At 31.5% G+C, this 23,118-nt stretch overlaps 2 protein-coding genes and 1 long non-coding RNA gene across 3 annotated transcripts; 2 read left to right on the top strand and 1 right to left on the bottom strand.

Annotated features, from left to right (window-relative positions):
• Window positions 1-1,676: 1,676 nt before the first annotated feature.
• On the top strand, window positions 1,677-3,017 carry LOC145935252 (uncharacterized protein F54H12.2-like). Its single transcript, XM_083036397.1, has 2 exons — window positions 1,677-2,573; window positions 2,691-3,017. The coding sequence occupies exons 1-2, from the start codon at window positions 1,677-1,679 to the stop codon at window positions 3,015-3,017; spliced, it is 1,224 nt and encodes a 407-aa protein (XP_082892523.1).
• Window positions 3,018-8,717: 5,700 nt separating this feature from the next.
• LOC145935470 (uncharacterized) lies at window positions 8,718-9,624 on the top strand. Its single transcript, XR_014425227.1, has 3 exons — window positions 8,718-8,805; window positions 9,002-9,179; window positions 9,452-9,624. It is a non-coding gene; the product is annotated as an uncharacterized LOC145935470 (long non-coding RNA).
• A 2,068-nt stretch (window positions 9,625-11,692) lies between these two features.
• Window positions 11,693-18,135, bottom strand: LOC145935251 (uncharacterized). Its single transcript, XM_083036396.1, has 5 exons — window positions 17,978-18,135; window positions 12,925-13,042; window positions 12,455-12,556; window positions 11,979-12,276; window positions 11,693-11,850 (listed from the first exon to the last, which is right to left on the bottom strand). The coding sequence occupies exons 1-5, from the start codon at window positions 18,133-18,135 to the stop codon at window positions 11,693-11,695; spliced, it is 834 nt and encodes a 277-aa protein (XP_082892522.1).
• Window positions 18,136-23,118: the final 4,983 nt, after the last annotated feature.

The raw sequence follows: 23,118 nt of genomic DNA, 5'->3' as shown, positions 1-23,118 counted from the left end.
TTCCAGCACAATCTCCAAAAGTTTATTTTGTGCAAATAGGACACATATCACATGGAAATATCTGACACAATGATTTTCTACAATAGCAACACCATCGACAATCCACTGCATTGTGTAATTTAATCACATGCTTTCGTACAGCATACATGTGTCCGAAATCTTGAATAGAGATCATACATGAAGTACATAAAGCCAGAGCACCACCCGTAGAATAATAAAAGTATATGGCGCAAACTTTTGTACGTCCGTTTAACGCAAGGATTTGTGAATTAGACACTACCTTGTCGTGAATATCCGTAAGGTCCTCACTGCGATCACTAATATAATTACTGTCACTCAACAACAATGATCTTCGTCAGATTCGTCTACATTGTTATCCGACAACTCGTGATCTTCATCAGATGACTCGTCTAATATTCTCTCGAAATTATTATTTTCCATTTCTTTTTAACTCACTACACTGTGCCACTGACACTTCGCATAGGACACTTTAACTCGTCGAATGCTAAAGACTTTTTGACGCGGAGACCCACTCTCCATAAGCTTCAGCCCTATCCCTCTCAAAATTATCACAAAGGAATATCATAGTAATAAAATCGAGCGCTATCTGTTTATAAAAATTCGAGCAGCCGAACGTTGGCGCCGATACGTCGCAATTTTTCCTTAAAAGATATTATGGAAGATGTTTCGCTCTCGTTTATGGGAGATTTTCTGCGAGGGTACAAAGCTGCCGAACGTCAACGCTTTTACATTTTCACCTATAAATAACGTTTCGACATGTTCGTCGCAGCCTCATCCCCCTCAAAATTTCCTAAATTTCCACAAAAGAATATCTTAATGATAAAATGTCCATAAAATGAGAAACATAGTTTTAATGAACTCTAGAACGCTCCGTTGACAAGTTCGAGCAGCCGGACATCGGCGCTTCCGTAATAAAATTATATTAACGAGGGTACAAAATTGTTAATCATCGGCGCTTGTTCTATACCTTTTTGGGGAAAATGTCTAAGAACCCTCATAAAAAAGTCGTAAAGATACCATCTACAAATATTGCACTCAGAAAACTCCCCCTATTTTGTCGAAACATCCCCCTCCACCCGCGTGACGTCAGCCCCCGCGCCTACGAGATACCCCCACCCCGCGTGACGTCATACCCCTCGTCTCGGAGAACCCCCCGCGCCCTGCACCCCCCTCAGAGGACCTGGGTTAGAACTCTCATAGTATATCTACTCGCGCGGGCGTTAATATAATCGATGATGTAGAAAACAATACACCGTTCAAGGTAGCGGCCAAACATCGTTTTAAAGAATCGCATAACAATCTCAAAAGACAGGCTAAAGAAAAAATAACTAGCCTCATGAAAGGTTCGGGATATAAATCGGATGCGAAAATATACGTAGCTCATTTCCCCTTTGCTTGACACGCGCATCGTTAAACGTCGTCTCTCGAATAAGAAAAGTTTATCGAAAATCTAGGCAAAAAAGAAAATGAAATCTTCGAAGAATAAGAGGAAGAAAACCCGTACGAGGGTAAAAAGACTCAACACAACTGCGAAACGACGTAAAATTGGCAAAAAACGTACAGTATATGATATATTTTCTTAAACAACGCTATTTTAATTCACGCACATTTAACCACGACGAAGACAACAACGACGAAACAATTGTTAGTGAAGTATGTCTTTTCTTCACACGCATTCGAACGAGTGTTTAAAGAGCGAACTTGATCTCTTTTCTTTACCGCCTACGCAGACTAGTATCGAGAGCTCGCAATGGATTCATTACAAACCCGTGACCTCTCTCTCAGACGATTCACCAATAGTATTCGTCGTCCCTGGTCACGGAGAAGAATATCTAGATCTCACGCATACCCTGCTGTATCTTCGCGTGCGCGTGAAATCGGGCGACGATTCAACGGCTCGAGCTCCAGGAACAACCGGCGCAGCCGCAGAGACCGTCGTAGGACCCGTAAATCATTTACTTCATTCCGTCTTCAATCAGATCGACGTGTATTTCAATCAAAAGCTCGTGTCGCCTCCAAACAACGCTTACGCGTACCGCGCGTACATCGAGGCATTGTTAAATTATTCCTCTTCCGCAAAAACTTCCCATCTAACCTCGTGTCTATGGGACGCGGACACACCGGGTCGCATGGACGAATCGCTGGAATCGAAAGGCAATACCGCTCTCGTGAGACGCGCCCATTACATTCGCAATGGGCGAGCGATAGATCTTATAGGACATCTGCATTGCGACGTTTTCAATCAAGACAAATTCTTAATTAACGGCGTGGAAGTAAGATTAAGACTCGTCCGCTCGAAAGATTCATTTTGTCTCATGGAAAGCAACAGCATGTCGAAAATATATATTCTCGATGCCAGTTTGCTAGTGAGAAGAGCGAAACTAAGTGCCGGAGTGTTACTCGCACATGCTAGAATGGTGAGTAAAGTTACGGCTAAATATCCGCTTACGAGAGTCGAGATTAAAACATTTACGATTCACAGTGGTGTTGTGGGGGAATCATTAGATAACGTAATACTCGGACAACTGCCGAAACGAATAATAGTCGGTTTCGTTAATAACAAAGCATTTAATGGAGATAGAAAATTAAATCCGTTTAATTTTAAAAATTGCAGCATTTTCTTCTCTCTGTACGTCGACGGTACACAAATTCCTAGTAGACCGTTACAGCCGATTTTCTCGCCGGAAGAACCGCTTTACGTCGATGCTTATCAAACCCTCTTTTCGGGAACGGGCATCTATTTCTTAAACGAGGGAAATTCTACAAGTAGAGATGATTATTCCAAGGGATACACTCTTTTTGCTTTTGATCTCACACCTGATTTGTCCGCTAATTGCGCCGGTCATTGGAATCTCGTGAGACACGGTAGTTTACGATTAGAGGTACGTTTCGAAAAGGCGCTCACCGAGACAATTAACTGTATTGTTTACGCAGAATTTGATAATGTAATAGAAATCGACACGTCTCGTCAAGTCATTGTCGATTTTTCCGGTTAAATTTTTTATCACGGTATGCTTCTCGTTGCAGCATATTCGATTAAAAATTTTTACGTATTTTTCTTATCCCCACCCTCCTTTACTTTCATTCACCGATGCGTTTCACGAGAAAAAAACTTATAATGTAACGAAAAGAAATATCAGTTTCTTTTGAGACGCTCTCGTCGACGGATCGTGAAAAACTTAAACCTCGTCAACAAAACGTATAAGTTTTTTCTTCGCAATATGGATATAGTCATCGACATACAAGGCTTCCGCGATGCGAGCGAGAAGTTTCTTCCCAAGGAAGTCGCGGTTGTTGCGATTAACGCGTCGATCGTCGACCATTGGATTATGATGCCGCCGCATCCGTTCACTGAATTACCCGAAAAAGTAAGACGACAAAACTGCTGGCTCACACGAAATTATCATGGGATCGAATGGTTCGACGGCGAGACTAATCCAAAATATTTTACATTGCATTTATGTGAAATTATAAGGCACACGCGTCACATTTACGTTAGAGGCAGTGAAAAAGCACACTACTTGCGAAATCTACTTTCCAGAGAGATATATAATTTGGAAGGTATCTCTCCAGCATTCAAAAATCTAATGTTAGATGAAGAGTGCGGACAATATTGCGCTCATCACGGAATTCGAAAAATCTTTCATTGCGCGTTACATAACGTTTACAAATTGAAACTTTAGCTACTCGATCAAAATAATAACGGCAGCAGCGATACTCTCAGCGTAAGTCAACCCGATACTTGTAGTTCCCCCGAAAATTATCGATTGAGTGACAGCGACGACGACGTCAGCTACGAAAGCGTGAAAACCAGCTGCGACAAGGATTATTCTGCTAGCAACGTAAATGGCAATTCCGTTCTAATTCATAATATTAAAGCTCAAACGGATAATGTATTAGAGATAAAAAAAATTGTCGAGAGCCGAGCAGGCGATTGAAAAAAAAGAAGAAAAAGAAGAAAGACTTGCGAAGCTCAAATTGACGAGCGAAAAAGTTACAGCGGGAGAAATAAAAACCGAAGTTATTCAAATAATACCAGGATCCACGCGTTCGTCGTTGTACCAAAAAAATGAACTCTTGCGAAATTCTATGAGCATTGAGCCATATCGATGTCAGGCATGCGGGTGTCTATCCCGCCGACAGAGTTCCGAGTGTGGACGAGGTCGACGGCTGTCGTCGCTAATACAGACGATCATAATCGACCTGGAGAACATTGGGTCGCCTTTTTCCTCGATGAACACGAAACAGGCACCTACTTCGACAGCTATGGAATACCACCCCTGGAGCCCGGATTTCTCCTTCGTCTTCGACGAAACTCCATCATCCACCGATGGAACACTCGACAACTACAAGGATTTTTTTCACAAACTTGCGGACAATATAGCTGTGTATTTCTATATTATATGTCTGTCGGTTACGATCTTAATCAGTTTCTTACTCTTTTTACCGAAAATTGCGAACACAACGACCGATTAGTCGTACATTTATTTCGCAAAATTTTTCTTCGTTGAAGTAAGAAGCATGTTAACGTAGTTGCTAACTGATATCATATGTAATTCAGTAATTTCAATAAAATACTTTTATGTATCGTTTTAAACTTTATGTATTTGTAATATCAATTTATATGAAGAATTAGTAATAATAAATGTGTGTGAAACTTTTTACTTGTACTTTTTGTTATTTTTCTCACATTCTCTAACCTCATAGCAAAACAGAAACTCGATCTTTTAAAAAACTTTAGGGTAATTTACGACCTCGATAACATCAGCTGTCTCAATATTGCGTCTCAGACTCCCATGCCTGATCATATCTGTTTTATTATCCAACAAATGTCCATGCTGCACTTCCTAACTATATTGTTTACTAGAATGCTAATGCACGTGTTTTTTATTAGAACTCTTTTTGTTACCTGAGGTGCCGATAGTACCCGTCAATGTGACGTTGAGTAATCGGTTAGCCATAATTACGGACGCTGGCCGATTATATTTTTTGTATATCTTTTTGTTTCCTTTGTTATCGACGATATTTGGCAATGCGACGCTGAGTAAGCGCTCGGCCGAAATAAATGCTTGTGTTAACTTTTTTCAGCGCTATACATGGACGTCGGTGCCCATTCGCTCTACCGCAAGAGGTAGACGGGGATGTCATACTCCCTACAATGATTTCGGTATACCACGGCGACTTCAGCATTTTATCGTTATTTTGTCGGATAATTTTGTCACCCCTCTGTCATGTCATTAGTCGTCTACTTAAATATAATATTGCGTAATCTCTTCCTTTTCAATTATTTCTTACCGTATTTATTATCGAAGATTTCCTTCGACGCACCGGGACCTATGCAAATACGTTTTATTACCCTTTTTTTGTCTCACCGGCGGGACCAATCGGCATTCCCCCCACCATTCCCCTCTCTAGAGTCAACGGCCGAGTGGTGAGGGTTAGTTTGACGGACCATATCTGACAGCGTCAGTAACCGAGTGGTGGGGGGCCGATGCCAGTGGCCGAGTGGTGGGGGTTTGTTATGACGGGCCATACACATGCCCACTTACTACTGACAAACAATTATATAAATAGTATCGAGAGTGGAAAGCATTGAGGAACGCTATTATCTTGGAGCCACTTTGTCAGAAAGCATTCGAATTCAATTAAAAAAATAGGAAACAAGTGATAGACACATATATAGTTTTGTGAAGCATTTAATAAACCGTTACGATATTCTACTAGATTTCTCCAAACAGAAGTGAGATTTTGCAAAATCCTGTTCAAAGAGATGATGAGGCCAGTCAATATGATGCTGAAAAATTTATTTAAAACTTTAGGCAGCGATTAGAGAAAGAAAATATGTAATTATAACATTTATATTATAATCAAAGCAGACGTCGCATGAAATTCTTTTGTTCTCTTGTTCAAACCTTGCTAGCACACACAAGTAAAAAAATCACAATGCAACAAATTGACGTTAACGATTTGAAAAAGAAAATTATAAAATGTTATATTTTGCACAAATGTTAATAGTAACAACTATTTCCTTATCAGTCTGATAAACATGAAATTAATTAAAATGAAAATCAAAATGTGTCAGAATATTGCGAGAGCAGATTACTCGTTGCTACAAGAAAATGTCTCAATGAAAGAATCGAATGGTTTCGCATTTTGGTATAATAATATATTTAAGACACTTATGAAACATAATCAAGAAAAGAAGAATATAGCTGGCAAAGTGTTTTTACTTATTATCGATTGCACACAACGCATCTTCTCAGAAGGGATTACTCACAGTTTTAATGTATTTCTTTCGATAAACTCCAATATTCTCAGAACTACTATATCTAGAAATTATCGAGAAAATGGATTATTTGACATATTATATGAAGAAAACATTGTATATACATATGCCCTAAACTGCTTCGTTTTCAAAATACAAAATTTCAAAGTTGTAAAAAAAATGGTTGTGAAAAATATAGTGGTGGAGTAAGGCTGAATAGGTACATCAAACTTCGAATCTTCAAAACATCAAACAGAATAAGCAGGTGGCTTATTAATACACACGATTATCAGTGTGTATTGCCGTTTATGTGTTCCTTCAAATTTTTTACAGGCAACTGTCTCGTTCATTACAACCTAGTCCCGCTGCTCTGATTTACAGTAGTAATCGTAATATAGACCTATTTTTGATCCATTTTCTCGTTTATATGTATGTAATGCAAAATAAAATAGAATAAAATAATATAGATATACGATCTTAATTATAACAGTTGCCCATAGCGCAAAAATCAGTTGACATAATGAAATACAGGCAATATTATTCTTTTAAACTTCCGAGAAAAGTTTGATTCATTCGATTGATCGATTGAGTGAATAATATATGTATATGTGTATTTGTATATTCCATACCGAATCAACAACTTTTTTCTCCGACCATTTTTTATTTGCTTCATTTTTTTCATATTTATGTATCTATTGAAAGTAGCTTCTATGAATTTTTTAAGATTTTTATCTCTATCGATTTTCGAGTTATATGTATACATTTTTTTTTAATTGATTTTAAATTTCAAATATCTATAACTTGAAGAGAAATAAAAATATTGTTTATAAAAAAATGGTAATTTTTTGTTTTTGAATGTATTTTTCAAAAAAATATTGAAAAAATTATAAAAAAATTTTATAATATTTAATAGTGTTTTAGTCAATTTTAACCGAAAAATTTTTTTTCTTCAATGAGATTTTTTCGAATTTTTTCAAGAAATATATATTAATTGGATATAAATTGGCTACGAGAGCCATACGCGGATGTTACAGTGTTATAGCGAAAATTAATTTTTTTCGCTAAAACTTGTATAATGTGCACGGGGCACGAATTTTGCTTCATAATTTTAATTCCTATATTCCTTTCTGACCCCCCTAAAAAGATATTTTTGAGAAAAATATCGGGCCAAAGTCGCATTAAAAAAAAAAATGTATAAATTTTAGACTTAAAAACAAAAATTTTGAGGTATTGACGAAGAGAGGATTCAGATATTTTCTCTATAATATAATATAATAATGAGTATTATATTATACATCAGATTGTATCACACATTAAGCTGAAGATGGTCCAAAAAAAGGACCGAAACGTTCTAAAGAAATAAAGAATAAGTATACAAAATTTTGCGTTCTTATTTCCGACGCACCGGCTCTTATTAGCCTATTCCTTTAATCCTTTATTCGAATATAACTGAGCCTTATCTCTATCAAAATATTCTTTTTTTCCTCAATAAAACCTCTTAAATTCTTTTCAAAAAAATTTATAACATTTTAGACTTAAAAACAAAATTTTGTAGCTATTGACGCAGAGGGGATTCAGATATTTTCGATATTTTTCGATTTTTTTTTTCAATTTTTTTTTTAAATCGCACTTTTTGGTATTTTGCACTATTCCGATCTATAAAATAAGTATTTCCTTTTTATGGACCACATACTAATTATGTGAAAAAAGTGGCCGTCGTTAAAATCGACCAAAAATATGAAAAAATGTACTTTGTGTGATGCGAATCAAAAGTTCAAATGGGCATGATCTTCAAAATATGCTAGTTTTTAAACTGCGAACTCACAGTTTTCTATTTTTTATCTAAAAATGAGCAAAAATATTACATTTATGGGCTCGTAGCTTAAAAACTAGCATATTTGAAGGTCGTGCTATTTGAATTTCTGATCAGCATCACACAAAGTACACTTTTCCATACTTTTGATCGATTTTAACGGCGGCCACTTTTTAAATATAATTAGTGCGTGGTTCTTTTCTTCTTTTAATTTATCAATATTTGTTTAGAAAAATATATTCAAAGAAAAAGATAACCACCTTTTTAATAATAATATTTTTTTTTAAGTTATAGATACCCACACAGCACATGATATCGTACGAATATTCTATATTCATTCTGTGAATGTACGTACTGTACGTAATATACTGAGAACATCTCTATAATATCTTGTGTAGTATATTATTTTTCGTATATTCTCGGGATATTATCAGAACATCTTGTGTAGTATATTATTTTTCGTATATTCTCGTATATTCTCAGAATGTACTTTTAATATCTCTTATAATATATTATTTTTCGTATATTCTCATAATATACTATTGAATTACGCGCATTTTTACTTATGAGCGAATATGTATGCCATTTTGGATACGTAATTTCCGCTATTGCCGTCATTTGTCTTTTCCTTGTTCTTCTTCACTGACCACGTGCAAGTGCTATGTGCAATCTGGTGCAATTATATTACGATTGTGATTAATCGCAGGTAATCCTTTTTATTTTCAAATAAATTAAATGTAAAAAGGGTATTTTATAAAAGCTATTCAATGATTTATTAATACTTCATAATTATAAACACACAAATTAACTTCATTAATGCAAATTATAACCTCACAATCGAATATTATAATGTCAATCAAAAATATGTATTTTTATGTGAAATTCTTATTATTATGTTACAGCATTTGCACAAAAAAGGACGTCATTATTAATTGTCGTTTATTATATCAATTATCATTTTGTGATCTCTGCAGAATCTTTCTAAAGAAAAAGTGTTCTCCGCATACACATATATACATATGTATATAGATGAGATGTAAATGTGAAAAATAAAAGTGAAACTCTGGATTCAAAAATCAAGTGAGTTTTATAACATATTTTAATTATATAGTGTGTACGATTAAGTAAGCTAATTGTTACTGCAATTAACTTTTAGAACGATCTTAAAAGACTAATGTATGCCAATACTCTATATTTGTATATTACACATTGATAATGAATGAAAGATATTGCATACATATAAAATAATATGTTAACTAGGCTTTTAAAACCGTTTTAAAAGTTAATTGCAGTAACAACTAATATATATTAATATATGTATTCTTATATGAAGTTCTCATTATATGTTACAGCGTTATTTGCACAAAAAAAGGACGTCATTATCAATTGTCGTTTATTATATCAATTATCACTTTGTGATCTCTGCAGAATCTTTCTAAAGAAAAAGTATCTCCGCATATACACACATATATATATATATAGATGGGATATGTAAAAAATAAAAGTGAAACTCTGGATTCGCAAAAATCAAGTGAGTTTTATAACATATTTTAATTATATAGTGTGCGATTAAGTAAGAGCTAAGTTATTACTGCAATTAATTTTGTAACGACGCCCCCGCGTCGTTCCCGACCGTCCATCCGTCGGAAGGCTGCGCCCGGCGAACACCGGCCGGGCAGGGCAGCAGGCGCTGAGCGCCACATTTAATTATTCAACCGTTAAACACGGTTCCCCGAAAATGCCCGACGCGCGCCGAAATAAGCCGAGGATTATCACCCCCACTCCCTCTCCTTCGATCCAGCCTCCGATCCCGTTACTCGATCCATATAAAAAGAGAGCTCGCGATAAGAGCTCTCTCAGATACCGTTCCGACTCCGTCGTATCGGAGAATCCTTCCGCCCGGAATAAGAGACCGAGGTAGACGCGTACGCTGCCTCTGCGGAGATAATCTCCGTGCTCCGAACTTCCGGCTTCCGCTTCCACCGTTCCCCGACTTCGAGGTAGAGTGTACTCTGTCTCCCCCGAGATATTCTCGGGAGTCCGGGGTTCCGACCGCGCCCCGCAAAAAGCGCGCTGACGTCAGCGGGTGGAGCTCCGCCGCCTTCGTCGAGGGTTCTCGACCGTCAGTGCGTTCCTCCCCCCGCAACCCATACGGACGGCCGTGACACGCCGAGCCGTCGCGTCCACGCCGAAATCACGGTCCGCGAAATCCGGCCGACTCATACGCGCGCCGTTCGATTGCGCTCTCTTCGATATATCGAAGAGAGCGGCCGCTCTCAGCTGACGCGTTTTTCTACCCGCGCCGACTCGCGTCGCGACAACACCGAGCGCCCCGCGCGCCGCACCGACCCCGCGTCTAGCGGGCGACGTAAACACTCCGAAGCGATTTAAAGACCCGCATAATACACGGGCTTTAACGACCGGCGTTACACACCCACACACACACACGCACGAACACTTGTACATACAGACACCTAAATTAATAAATTACATCTGTTACCGAAATGCTACGTTCGTTGTCTCACCCTTTTTACGAGCCCTGATCCCGACCGAGTTATTCCGAGCTCGCGAAAAGCGACCGTTACAATTTTTAAAATGATTTTAAAAGTTAATTTCAGTAACAACATATAGCTTATTAAATATATGTTAGATATTATTAAATGTATTCTTATGTGAAATTAATTATATACATATATATAATAATAAATAATAATAAGTAAAATGTTTATATAAAAAAATATAAAAGTGCAATTATACGTTCAAATAATATATGTGCAATTATAACATATATTTAAGGAATTTGAATAAAAAGATTTCATGTGTGAACAAAATGTTAATATTTTACACAAATTTTTTTTATTTATAGTAAAATTTATAGTTAAATTTATAGTATAAATATAAGTGGATTATATATATATATGTACCGTAAACACTCGAAATCTGTTTTTCCGTATACTTAGTAGTCAAAATTTGCATATTTTTACTAGTAAGTATATGAAAAAACAAATATGGGGTGTTTACGGTAACATATATCATTTATATTTATATATAAAATATAGAAAATATAAGTTAATCTATAGAATGTCTTGAGTATATTATTAGTACATTATTAGTACATATATGTATATACCAATGTCATACTCAAGACATTCTATAGATATACTTATTATATACTAAAAGATATTTTCAGTATGTACTGAGAAGCAGGAAAAATCGGACATAGTAGCATTCTTAGTACATACTCAGTATATCGCAGTATATGTATTTCGAATGTTCCTAGAACATACGCAATATACTTTTGTGATATTCTCAGAACATTCTCGGAATTTACATGTGCTGTGTGGGTATTTGAAATTTTTAAAATCAATTTTTTAAAAATGTATAATTTAAAAATCGAGATAAAAATTTTAAAAAATTCATGGAAGCTACTTTCAATAGTTACAAAAACATGAAAAAAATGAAGCATATAAAAAATGGACGGGGAAAAAAGTCATTGATTTGAAATGGCCTGCTATATACACATTTAAAACTCATTTCAATATTTCTAATACTAAATTATTATATTCCTAATTAATATATTCCTAATATTATAATTAAATATTACTCAATATTTCGCGAACGACTGCGGCATCGCTCGGATAATGTTTCCGTAGCATTTCGTTTGGCACATAATGAGTACCTTCGAATTTACAGAAATATTTTCCAATTTCTACATTATTGATCCATTCTGAGGTGCATATCGATATAACGCCTAAAATAGAAAAAAATAAAATAAAAATAAAAAATGAAATAAAAAATGTATCATTCTATGTAATACAAATAAATATATCACAGAATAAAATACAAATATAACTTAAAATGAAGCATAATAATACGTACTTTGTGGCACATAACACAGGTCATTATCAAGTAACAAAACGTAGTATGGTTGCGATTGCCAATTATCGATGTTATACCGGTAATTTTGGCTTCTAAAGTAATACTGATTACAGTATCGCGAAGGATCCTGAAAACGTTCAATTCGGCATTCGTTGTGCCATCCTATTATGACACCAGCAATGTCTTTAATTATATTATGCTTATATATATGTCTATGTCTAACAGTCAATCCAATTGCATATTTTACATCAGGCGATCTTTGTTCGTAAACTTCTTGATCTGATGGAGTACATATTGACTGAAAAATTAACACATAATTAATGTTTTTATTATATTATTTAAATATTTTGATGTAATAATTTGGATTCGAAATAATTAGTAAGATTATATGTTTAATTATATACTAATTTGTTACTTAAAATAATAAAATGTCTTTAATGTGTAATATTTACATTGAGTGAATGCAATTTTCTTACCACTTCATAGTTTCTCAGCGGTGAAGATATTGCTTGATGAAAGGGTTTGTCCATTGGCCACAAACAATAGTAACCCAAAATTTCCATTAAAACTTCCGTTATCTTAAAAAGAAGAAAACAGTTATTAAATTTTGAATTAATCACGAAATCATCTGTAATCACAAAATTTCAATTACAAATGTGTGAAAAAAATAAAAAATAGATTTAGATAGAGTTGCCAAATTTTATAATCGATAGCTATTGTTGCAGTTCTTATTTATAAGTTATTAAATAAACTCAAGTCACATAACAAGATCTTTACTAACTAAAACTAAAGTTATAAACAGTTCCTGTTATACATTCCTGTATTTAGATACGTTTTTTACATGTTTTCGTATGAAAAATTTGATGGAATTAACCACTTATGAACAAGACAATAATTTCTGTCGAAAACAAGATTAAATCAAAATGGTATATAAATAATTACTTACAAATTTTGAAGTTATCTTTTTTGGATAAGGCACCTGTAAACATTCTGTTATGGCATAAATCTTCACTTCATCTTCATGTATCCAAATGCGAAAACATTTAGTACTTTCTGCACAATTCCTATATAAACAATAAAGAAACATGCTCATTTACACATGTACGAGTACAATGTAGATGCTCTAAACAAATATTCATTTAATGATAATTTTTTTAATTTATATGGAATTTTTTTTGTAAAAAGAAACTATTGCTTTATCTCTTAGAAGTGCCTCTAATAAAGAGGCACATCTAAGAGATAGATGCGTGCCTCTAAAGTTAGAGGCGCAAATTAATGTACCCAAGGGCATATTTATCGAGAGTAGCATAAATATGCTATAAATGTGGTACAAAATAGTTTTTTTACGCGATTGCCTCTAGATGCGCCGCTAAATGTGAACTCATAATACGCCTTTGTCTTTAATTGTTTATAGCTCGAAGATTAATACATCGACATTTTCGCTAAAAAAAGATGATTGGATTAAAAAGATATATAATTTCAAACAAATTATATGTATATACATGAGTTTCGTAAAGTAAAAATAAATGTTATGAGTAAGTGTTATATAAAGTTAATGAATATGTTATAAATATGAACTACAAAATATGTATTTATTTAAATTATATGTGCACATTTGAATGTTTCGAAAACAATATATATTCCAAAAAATATTTTAGACGGAAATTTTTTGACTTTAGAGAAACATCTAGTATCATTACCATCTTGCAATAAGTGAAAATTCTTCAGAAAGTATAAAATTCGCTTGATTTTGTTTTAATATTATTATATTTAATATATTTTCTTAAACTAATAAAATAAGTATATAAAATATAATATCTTTATTTTGAACAAGTATGTTAGCGGTATCTGATGTAACGGGATGTCCGTGGAATAAGTCACCAGTATATGTATTATGTTATTATTTTCGTGTCGGGTCATTGTCGTGTTTTCGTGTATGCTTATCTGTCCGTTGCCTCGATCTTTATTGTATACTTTTGACGAAACGTGCCATGCCGTGATTGGCTTCATTTAAAAGAATAAGCGTTTTAACTGTGTTTATAAACGGCGACCGTTCGGTCGAACGCGTCTCTCTCTCTGAGAATTTAGAAGAGTAATGATAATAAAGAGTTTCTACGAGTTAAAGGTAATAAAGAGTTAAGAGAGTTACTTTCCCGTATATCTCTCTCCTATCGACATCCTATCGACTACAAGTATTAAAAAAATTAATTGTTGATTTTAATTTTTGTAACAGATCAAGTTAATCTAAAATTTTACAAATGAGATCATACGTATGATTCACTTGTCGACTTCAATCAATCATTTTGCACATAGATGTATATAGACGTAAATGTATATAGACATATAGATGTATATAGAAGTAGAAATATCAAAGAATTAATCTACGAAATATAAGCTCACACTTATAAAATTGCTGTTCTAGAGAAAAGTCATACTACCATAATTGAAGATTATTATATTAATATAACTTTTTCATCTACATTTTAGAATGTTTGAACAATATAATTTAACAATTTCTGGAAAATATTAACTTTTAGAGGTATTTATAAGTCCCCTTTTTTTATATTATATATATCTATATGTATATATGTAATTATTAGAGTGTATTTATTTATGCGTGTAATAAGATACCAGGAAAAACAGAATCAAAGTAATCTGAAAGTTAATTTTATATATATTACCTAGGTTGCCAAACCAAATGGATGTTAAAAAAAGAGCCCATCGGAAAGTGTGCTGATATTTCAAAATATAAGCCCAATTTTTTCGCCACGCAGGTATACATTAACATCCAATACATATGGCTATAATTCAATTTTCTTTCTTTAATCTGTAGAAAAACAATAAAAGCGTTAAGATATAATAAGGATAATTATAATGTCAATATCATGTAAAGAATTATTATATAAACTTTTTTGCTTAAAATGATATGTACAATCACGTCTTAAAATGTTTACCATTCCTCCTGAAATATCCTGTATATAATACACATATACCTACATTATAAATTTATATGTAGAATTTTAATAATTATAATTTATAACTAATAAAAAATATCATATGTGTAAAAAAATTACATACCGTGTAATCATACGCGTCCGTATCTATTTGATTCAATTCCATCCAAAATTTATAGGAATCAAATGTTATAATAGTCTTATCGAGTGTACGCTTAATCGTCTTTGCGTCCTCTTCGCTCCAATAATTCTTATCAGAATTATTACTTTTCCAAATCGAGAATTGTTCAACTGATATTGATAATAAAGGATGCGTGGGATTTTCATCTTTTAGACACTTTAATACTTTTTGCACTAAATTATCTATGAATTCATCTATAAGTAAGTTAGTAATATATTTATCAGGATGATACCATTGTAATATCATGATAATTATATCCTCCAAACGCCGTTGTTTTTTGGGTGTGTTTTTAAATTTTTGACATTTTAATTTAAAAATATATCTGTTAAGGCATTGAAATATTTGTATGCTGTAGTATCTTTCTGTTAAATTGGATTGGCTAAAAAAATATGTAAATATTTATTATGCGATTAATACATTAATTTATTATATATGCTAATGGTTTTAAAATTCACATTTAGTCTTACCGTGGATCTTGGGTATATACGATTCTAATAAGTTCATCAAATATGAAAAAATAATTCATGGAGTGTTCTTCTTCATCCGGACAGAGCTTTAAATCATTCATATCTTTTATGAAAATATCTCCGTTTTGATATCGATCATTACAGTAATAATACATCTTAGACATGCGAGACACATAATGCAATAATTCTGTCCTACATTTAAAACCTTCTTTTACAATGTCAATATTGGCGAGATGTAATTTACCCATGTTGTCGTAATAGAATTTCTTTATAGAAGGCCATCTAAAATTTAAACAGAAAATATTTTAACTAATTTTCATACTAAAAATCATACTAAAAAAAATTGAACACAACGACTCGTATGTATTTAAATCAAATTGAAGAAACTGACGATGTTCAATAATCTTATATATCGAAATTGTTAAGATGTTAATTAAGTCTGTAAGAAATGTGAAACGTTTTCCGCAAAACACTATTTTCAAATACATATTTACAAAAATATATTTTATTTTGTTTTATGCAATGTTTTAGTATAACTAATATTGTATGGCGTGATTGTGGTAAAGCATTATAAGTAGTAAGAAAATTTGCATGCTACTGTTATTATAACATGACGAAATATATTTTCGTCGAATTTTATATTACGCGCGCGCGCGCGCGCACACACACTCACACACATACACACACACACGCACGCACGCACGCACAACCAATAAATTACAAAAACACATACACACAAATAATATTGAAGAGAAAGAAAGAAGAGAGATAGAGAGAATAAAAAAAAGTTTAATAAGCATTCTATATTTTACAGTATTTCTATTCTCGACAAATGCAATTAGATAACAATGATTTTTACATATTTCCGAATTTACAAATAAGTATCAATATAAAAAATATAAGGAACAAAATGTTACATATACTTTAAATAAACAAGGTAATTAAATAAATAGAAAATAAAAAACAAAATTTTATAACATTAAAAAATAATGATATAATATCCCTAAAAACTTACGTTTCCAGAAAAGGTAAAAAATAAACGCCAAGCCACGCGCGCTAGCGCGTTATTTATTTTATAATAAAAAATTATTATATGTATTGACAAAACTGTGAGAGAACTACTTAAAAATACTAAAGAAATTATTTTAATCAATAGGTTGTACAAAACATTTATTTTAATTTTGAGATATCAAAAATATTTTGATATGTCAAAATTTGCGAGAATTAAAAATGCACATTTCTAAAAAATTCAAAATTATATTAAATAATCCATAAAATAAATCCTTTCACCAATCCTCGCCAAACTCAATACCAATAATTCTTTAATAAACTCTATTCATGTAACATATTTTATCTTGATATGTCAAAATTTATGAAAGTTAGAGCAACCGCAAACATTTTTTGACAAAATATAATTTTAAAGTATGAAATTACAGTATAAATTTTTATAAAAATGACAGTAATTGACAGTGTTGTACTACTTTATTTGTATGCCAAATTGGAACGTTGTAGCTTAAAAAATTTTTGAAACGTTTAAATTTTGATAAAAACGTGGATGGACACACACACACACACACACACACACACACACACACACACACACACACACACACTATTTTGTTATAATAAAATATTAATAATTTTTTAGATTCTTATAATATTAAATAATCTTACTTGTGTAGATCCTTAAATAATCTGACTTATTAGTAAATCCAACGTGAATCATCAATCATCAAACCGAAGTTTCGTATAAAATTTCTACGTGGGCTTAATAATTTATTAACCACATAGTTTTTGTGTTTATTATGTATAATGTATATATTATCTATTAAAACTAATAATAATATAAAATATTTTACGCATGTTAATATTTCTTATTTAATTGAAATATAATCTCAAAAGTTCGTATAAAATAGTTACTTCTTGCGTTTTCTAGTTTGTTTTTTATTTATTCTCGCACGAAAAATCATCTCATTAACAGTTGTGCTATTATTCTTACATCTTGCACAAATAGTTATTGATAGTGATGACAAATAAATTAATCTATTATTTTTTTATACAGCTTTTAAGTTTTCATAAATCTTTTAAACTATAACAGACTTTCTATCATCTTGTGTTTTTAAAATTAATAAAATTTACGCGATTTTATTCAGAAAGTTCTATTTAAATATTAACAAAAATTTTGTGAATTTTTTGAAAAAAACTAATGGTACAAATTAATCATACAATTTCTTAAATTACATTCATATTTCGAAATTTTTTAAATGCCAGATATCATTTTAAATGTTTCAAAAGAGGATTTTTTCGCGTAAATTTTTTTGATTTTTGCAAAGTTTCTTTTTATGCGATGTACCAATCATGTGAAATAACAAAAAAGTTTACAGATAAAACACTTACATCTGAGTAATCTTTCTCTTCCAGAGAATGTTGTCTCCGATTATGTACTGAAATTGTTTGCACGTGGAACTAAAATTTATGATGTCCTTGATGCTAATATCCTTATTTGCCAGAATTGTCCAAATTACCTCATTAGCCAAATTCTCTATCTTGACCATTATTATTGCGAAATATATAGCACAATACACAAAAAAACTTGCAGTTTTAATTTGTTCCTAACGAATCGATTGATATTCTATGCACTAACTACGTTTGGTAGAGAGCACGAGGCTTATTGCACCATGGGTAGTCAGAGACTGAGTATTCAAACAACGTCTAACAACGCTTAGGATAACTAACAATGCTTGGACTGGGGGTAAAGAAAGAGAAAAAAGTAAGAAATAAAGATACAATATATATTTCTTTTTTCTCTCATTCGAGCTTCCACAACGCTCTTTAGTCCATTCTCGATCGTGTCTATTCGGATTTTGGCTACGCCCACTTTTTTTATTGGAGGAAAACAAAGAATTTCCACATTCTCTATGCGTTCTTCATATCTCATTCATTAAATAAAGAGTATAGGAAAGGGTAATTGCTGGCTTTTTGAGAGTGAGGGATGTCGACTATGTCATACTTTGTGGCAGATTTGACGACACGGATATAAAAATGTGAATGGTGTATGTAAAATAATATAAAATAATGCGTAAAACGAGATTATTTCAGATACTGAAAAAAAAAATTAATTAAACATTTTAGTGCCATTACATGATGTCACTTGTGACGTTATAATTTGTACGATTCTGAGTTTACATTTTCGGGTAGATGCTTCTTTATTCTTTAGTTTCATCTAGTTGTTTGCATTATTGATTTATCTATATTATAAACTTACTGCATTTTTGTCTGCAGCGAATTCTATGCCAATTATAAGCTATTGTCCATTTTAAATAATGCACTGCAATTTTTCGAAAACCAAGGCTTCTCAAAATATCAAAAAATGTTTTATACAAAAGTTGTAGGACTGCGACATCTTGTCATAAGCATACTCTTATTCCAGGTGAAGAAGTTTTTGAAATTTCAAGGTCATCATTACCTTTTAAACAGAATCATTATAATTTTTTTTTTAAATATAGTGTTATTTTAACAGAAAAATATGCAGTTGCACATTGCAAATTACTTTTAATCACAAGAGTATGTTTCTTCTGCACTGATTGATTTATCTCATTGTATGTAGAAAATTATTAAGATAAGATTTGTGGCGTACATATGTGCAACGTAAGGTCCGAGTGAGAAAAGGGTAAAGGTTTATGGCGTTTAAATCTTGAATCCCGAACGTGCAAATCTTTGCATATTAAATAATGGCATTTCCACATATGTTCAACACGTTCTATACGAAAAAGTTTCCATCCCTTTCGCCCAGACCTTTCCCAATTTTTATTGCCTACATTATTGTGACTTTCTCTTTTCGCTAAAAGTACAAGCGAAGAAACCGAGAGACATTCCGGGTTTAGCTCTCGTCTCGATCGTACCAAGAAGCAGTACTAAGTCTCATTCGAATTCTTTATACTCTTAATTTAGTTATACAGAATAAATATCTTTTGTTAGGAAAAAAACTGTGTTAATTTCTTTCCTCCACGTCATCACCTCAAATTATCGAAAAATGAGTATATTACAAGATATTTCATATGTTTTGACAAAATATGTGTCAGAATGAAATATACCATATCTCCATAAAACCATTCATTTTTCAGTTATTCAACTCTAACAATTTTTTGCCAAATATTACGAGGAATCGACTTATGTAAAAAAATTATAATGATTCCGTTAAAAAAAATAATGATAATCTCGAAATCACGGAAATGCACATATACTTAGAATAAGATTATGCTTATGAGAGATCTCCCATTTGAAATTCTACAACTCTAATTTAAAATTCAAAATATTAGTAAAAAAAATTCTATTATTAAAATTATACAAAAGAAATTTATAAACTTCGTGTCAATACTGATTCAATTTATTTATTATTAAATAAGAAATAAATGGCTTCTCTTGTAATCTATAATGTTATTTATATATAAACACTAGTGTTGCGGTGTATATTTATTATAAGATTTTATTACTATAAAATATAAACTTTTTTACGCTTCAACTTAATACTCTTCAACTTATTGTTAATACAGTTTCGTATTTTAAAATTAAACAATTATGACGACGACAATTCTAATCAATTTTTGTTTATCTTCCGATTTTCAATTTATAATATATATAATTCAGGTTATAATATAAAATTATAATTTATAATGTATACATGCAAATATATTTGTAATTGTAATTGTATTGTAAACCAAAACCTCTTTAAATTTGAGAAAAATGGCATATTTTATGTTTTTCTTTCTTTTTTGCTAATTCTTTTTCTCTGTCACAAAATCTTTTCTTTCTTTCTTTTCCAAGTAGCAATTGTCATTAACTTTTATTATTCATATATCGATACGTTTCGGATATTAAACTCGTAATAAAATGATAAAATAATAGTAAAATAGTAATTAAAAGTAAAGAATAGTAATTAAAAGTAAACAATAATTAAAGTAAGGATAAGTTTCGTGCGAATCATTAACTTTTTAATAAATAATTAACCTATTTTTAAAATTCAATGTATAACTTAATATATTTCGCGCGCGCGAATATTCTCAATAAAGTCTGCGACAATTTTTGATTTTCCAATATAAAAGCTTAAAGTTTTCCTTACAAAAATTGTTTTCTAAATATGTATGTTTCTAAAATGGTTTGTTACTGACAATGAGTTATTACGCTAAGAAAAATGCGTTTTTTGAACATACTCTTTAATTATTATACTATAATATATAGATACAAACAATACTCCAAATTGTTTTTTCATGTAAAAAGTTTTGGGAGAGATCAAAAGGGTAAAACTTTCTTTTTTAACTTTTATAAATTTTATTAACAAAATTCATTAAATGAAAAAATTTTAATGTAAATTCAATATAATAACAAATTAAATTATATATTTTATTAATTTTTTAACCAAGTTATACATTTTTAACATAATTTTAATTTAACAGTTGTGGCACAATAAAATATTCTTTTTCTTGTAATTTTGAAGGTGGAATAATCTTTATCATATTACACCATCACGTGAACATTTGGTTATCCGATCATTTCCATACATTTTTAAAAATACATGTGTCTGATTAAAATATAGACAATATTTTTATATAAACATCTAATTTATATTGAAATTGACAATAAATTACTTTTATAATTATTTGTATATGTATATAATATATATATATATATATATATATATATATATATATATAATAGTAGTAGTAATTTTATTAGGTTTTTCGACTTATTATGAATTTATATAGCATTTTGACTCGCTCCGATATTTCGTGACATTTCACTTAAAACGTTATAACTTTAAATCCAATTACTATTTTTGAATTTATAATCTGCCACTTTTTTATAATGCAATTCCTTATAATAATGATAAATGACCAATATTAACCTTATACGCTGTCAGCTATCTGAGAATTAAATAAAAGTTTTCACGTCTTTTCAAAATATCTGTTTTGAACTCGCAGTATGCGACATTCTAAACATACGTCACGATAAGCTCACAAACAAAAACACTTTATATATCAAACAATAAACTTTATTTTTATAGGTACTATAAAATATACAATAACGAATATTTTACGAAATATAGCAATTTTTAATTAAAAAAATGATTTGACTCGCTCCAGAAGTTTCGATTTGTTCCGGTCTATATACACTGGAGGTCATAAATTAAATTCTTGTAGTACACAAGTTGCAGTATTCAAGTTGCAGTATACAAACCGAAATCCTGTAAAGCTTCAAATATAATAAAAAAAGAAACTTTTCTTTATTTTCAGCTATTGTCTGTTTACGGATCACTTAAGTTGTCAAATGACAATAGAAAGTTTTTATTTTGAAAAGAGAAAGTTTTCATATGTTTGTGACACATGGACAACAGAATATTTACAATTAGGCGGAGCCATAAACATATAATATATGTATAGACCGAGCATTTGGCCGAAGCTGTCTTGACAAATTAGAAAAGGACAAATGCTTAGCACCTTAGATCTGTCCTTCTTTTGCAATCTTTTGTATTCTCAAGAGTGGAATGGATTAGGGACGGATCAGGGACCATTTCACCAATGATCGCAAGTTTCGTTCTCTTCCACTGCGTTTTTAGACAAAGATAGATCTACGGTATTGAGCATCCGTCTCTTTCTAATCTGTCAATACGATTTCACTACGGGAGAGATAGGCAATGTTCGGGTCTACATATTATATGTCTATGGGTGGAGCATTACCGTAAACGTTGGAGATAAAAGTCGTACTATACTAACGATTTCGGACTTGTTTGCAGGTAGAATTACTGTTGACATTAGCGAATTGATCAATCAAAGCAAAGCATTTTACTATTATTTTTTTATAATAGTAAAATTATATAAATTTTAATAAAAAATTAATGTATGTTTTCTTAGAACTGTTCTATTTAATGTTTCTTTGTTTAAAAATAAAATAAAAATAAGAATAATATTAAATATTTATTATCATATAAATTTTATTATATCATATAATTTTATATAAATTTCAATATAGGTATAAATTTTTATAAAATTTAATAAATACAATAGAATAAGTGTAAAAAATTTAAGACTCATAGAACTTCTCATTATGTACACTGATGTACAGACAAAGTTTCAACTTTAAAGAAACATTTGCCAAAGATTTCTTTGAAATCTTCTGTCACAATTGTATATCTAATAAATGAGTACGTTAAAAGACTAAAAACGAGTTTTAACTTTATAATAAAAAATTAATTTCTGATTTAAAACGTACATAGAATTATTATCGCCGCTAACATCATCACTGTCTTTATCATAGGTCAGTCTTAAACAACGATGAAATAATGCTGTACTGAATTACAGACAAAATTCACACGCTGCTGTTGAATGTCCGCGTAAATTTCCACAATTTCACAATGGCACATCGAGACCTATATGTAACATCCCGTTAGATTAGCCGATCTCTCTCTCTCACTCTCTTGCTTTTCATTTGCTTTATAAAAAGATATAATTTATAACTTTTAACTTTGATCTATAATTTAAAAA

The sequence above is a fragment of the Prenolepis imparis genome, unplaced genomic scaffold, assembly GCF_030444845.1.
Source record: "Prenolepis imparis isolate NDT839.2.m4 unplaced genomic scaffold, iyPreImpa1.0 SCAF_4, whole genome shotgun sequence".
In the NCBI taxonomy this organism is placed as follows: domain Eukaryota; kingdom Metazoa; phylum Arthropoda; class Insecta; order Hymenoptera; family Formicidae; genus Prenolepis; species Prenolepis imparis.
Note: the sequence above shows the minus strand (reverse complement) of the source record. Positions and strands in the feature narration are given on the sequence as shown.

Bases quoted from the DNA above. Each gene is read 5' to 3' on its own strand.
- LOC145935251 (XM_083036396.1), bottom strand. From the start codon at position 18,135: ATGGTCAAGATAGAGAATTTGGCTAATGAGGTAATTTGGACAATTCTG. The intron at 12,277-12,454 runs GTAAGAAAATTG...TTAATTTTTCAG, and splicing joins CGCTGAGAAACTATGAAGTG to TCAATATGTACTCCATCAGA. The intron at 11,851-11,978 runs GTACGTATTATT...TTTCTATTTTAG, and splicing joins CCTGTGTTATGTGCCACAAA to GCGTTATATCGATATGCACC.
- LOC145935252 (XM_083036397.1), top strand. From the start codon at position 1,677: ATGTCTTTTCTTCACACGCATTCGAACGAGTGTTTAAAGAGCGAACTT. The intron at 2,574-2,690 runs GTTAATAACAAA...AGACCGTTACAG, and splicing joins AACGAATAATAGTCGGTTTC to CCGATTTTCTCGCCGGAAGA.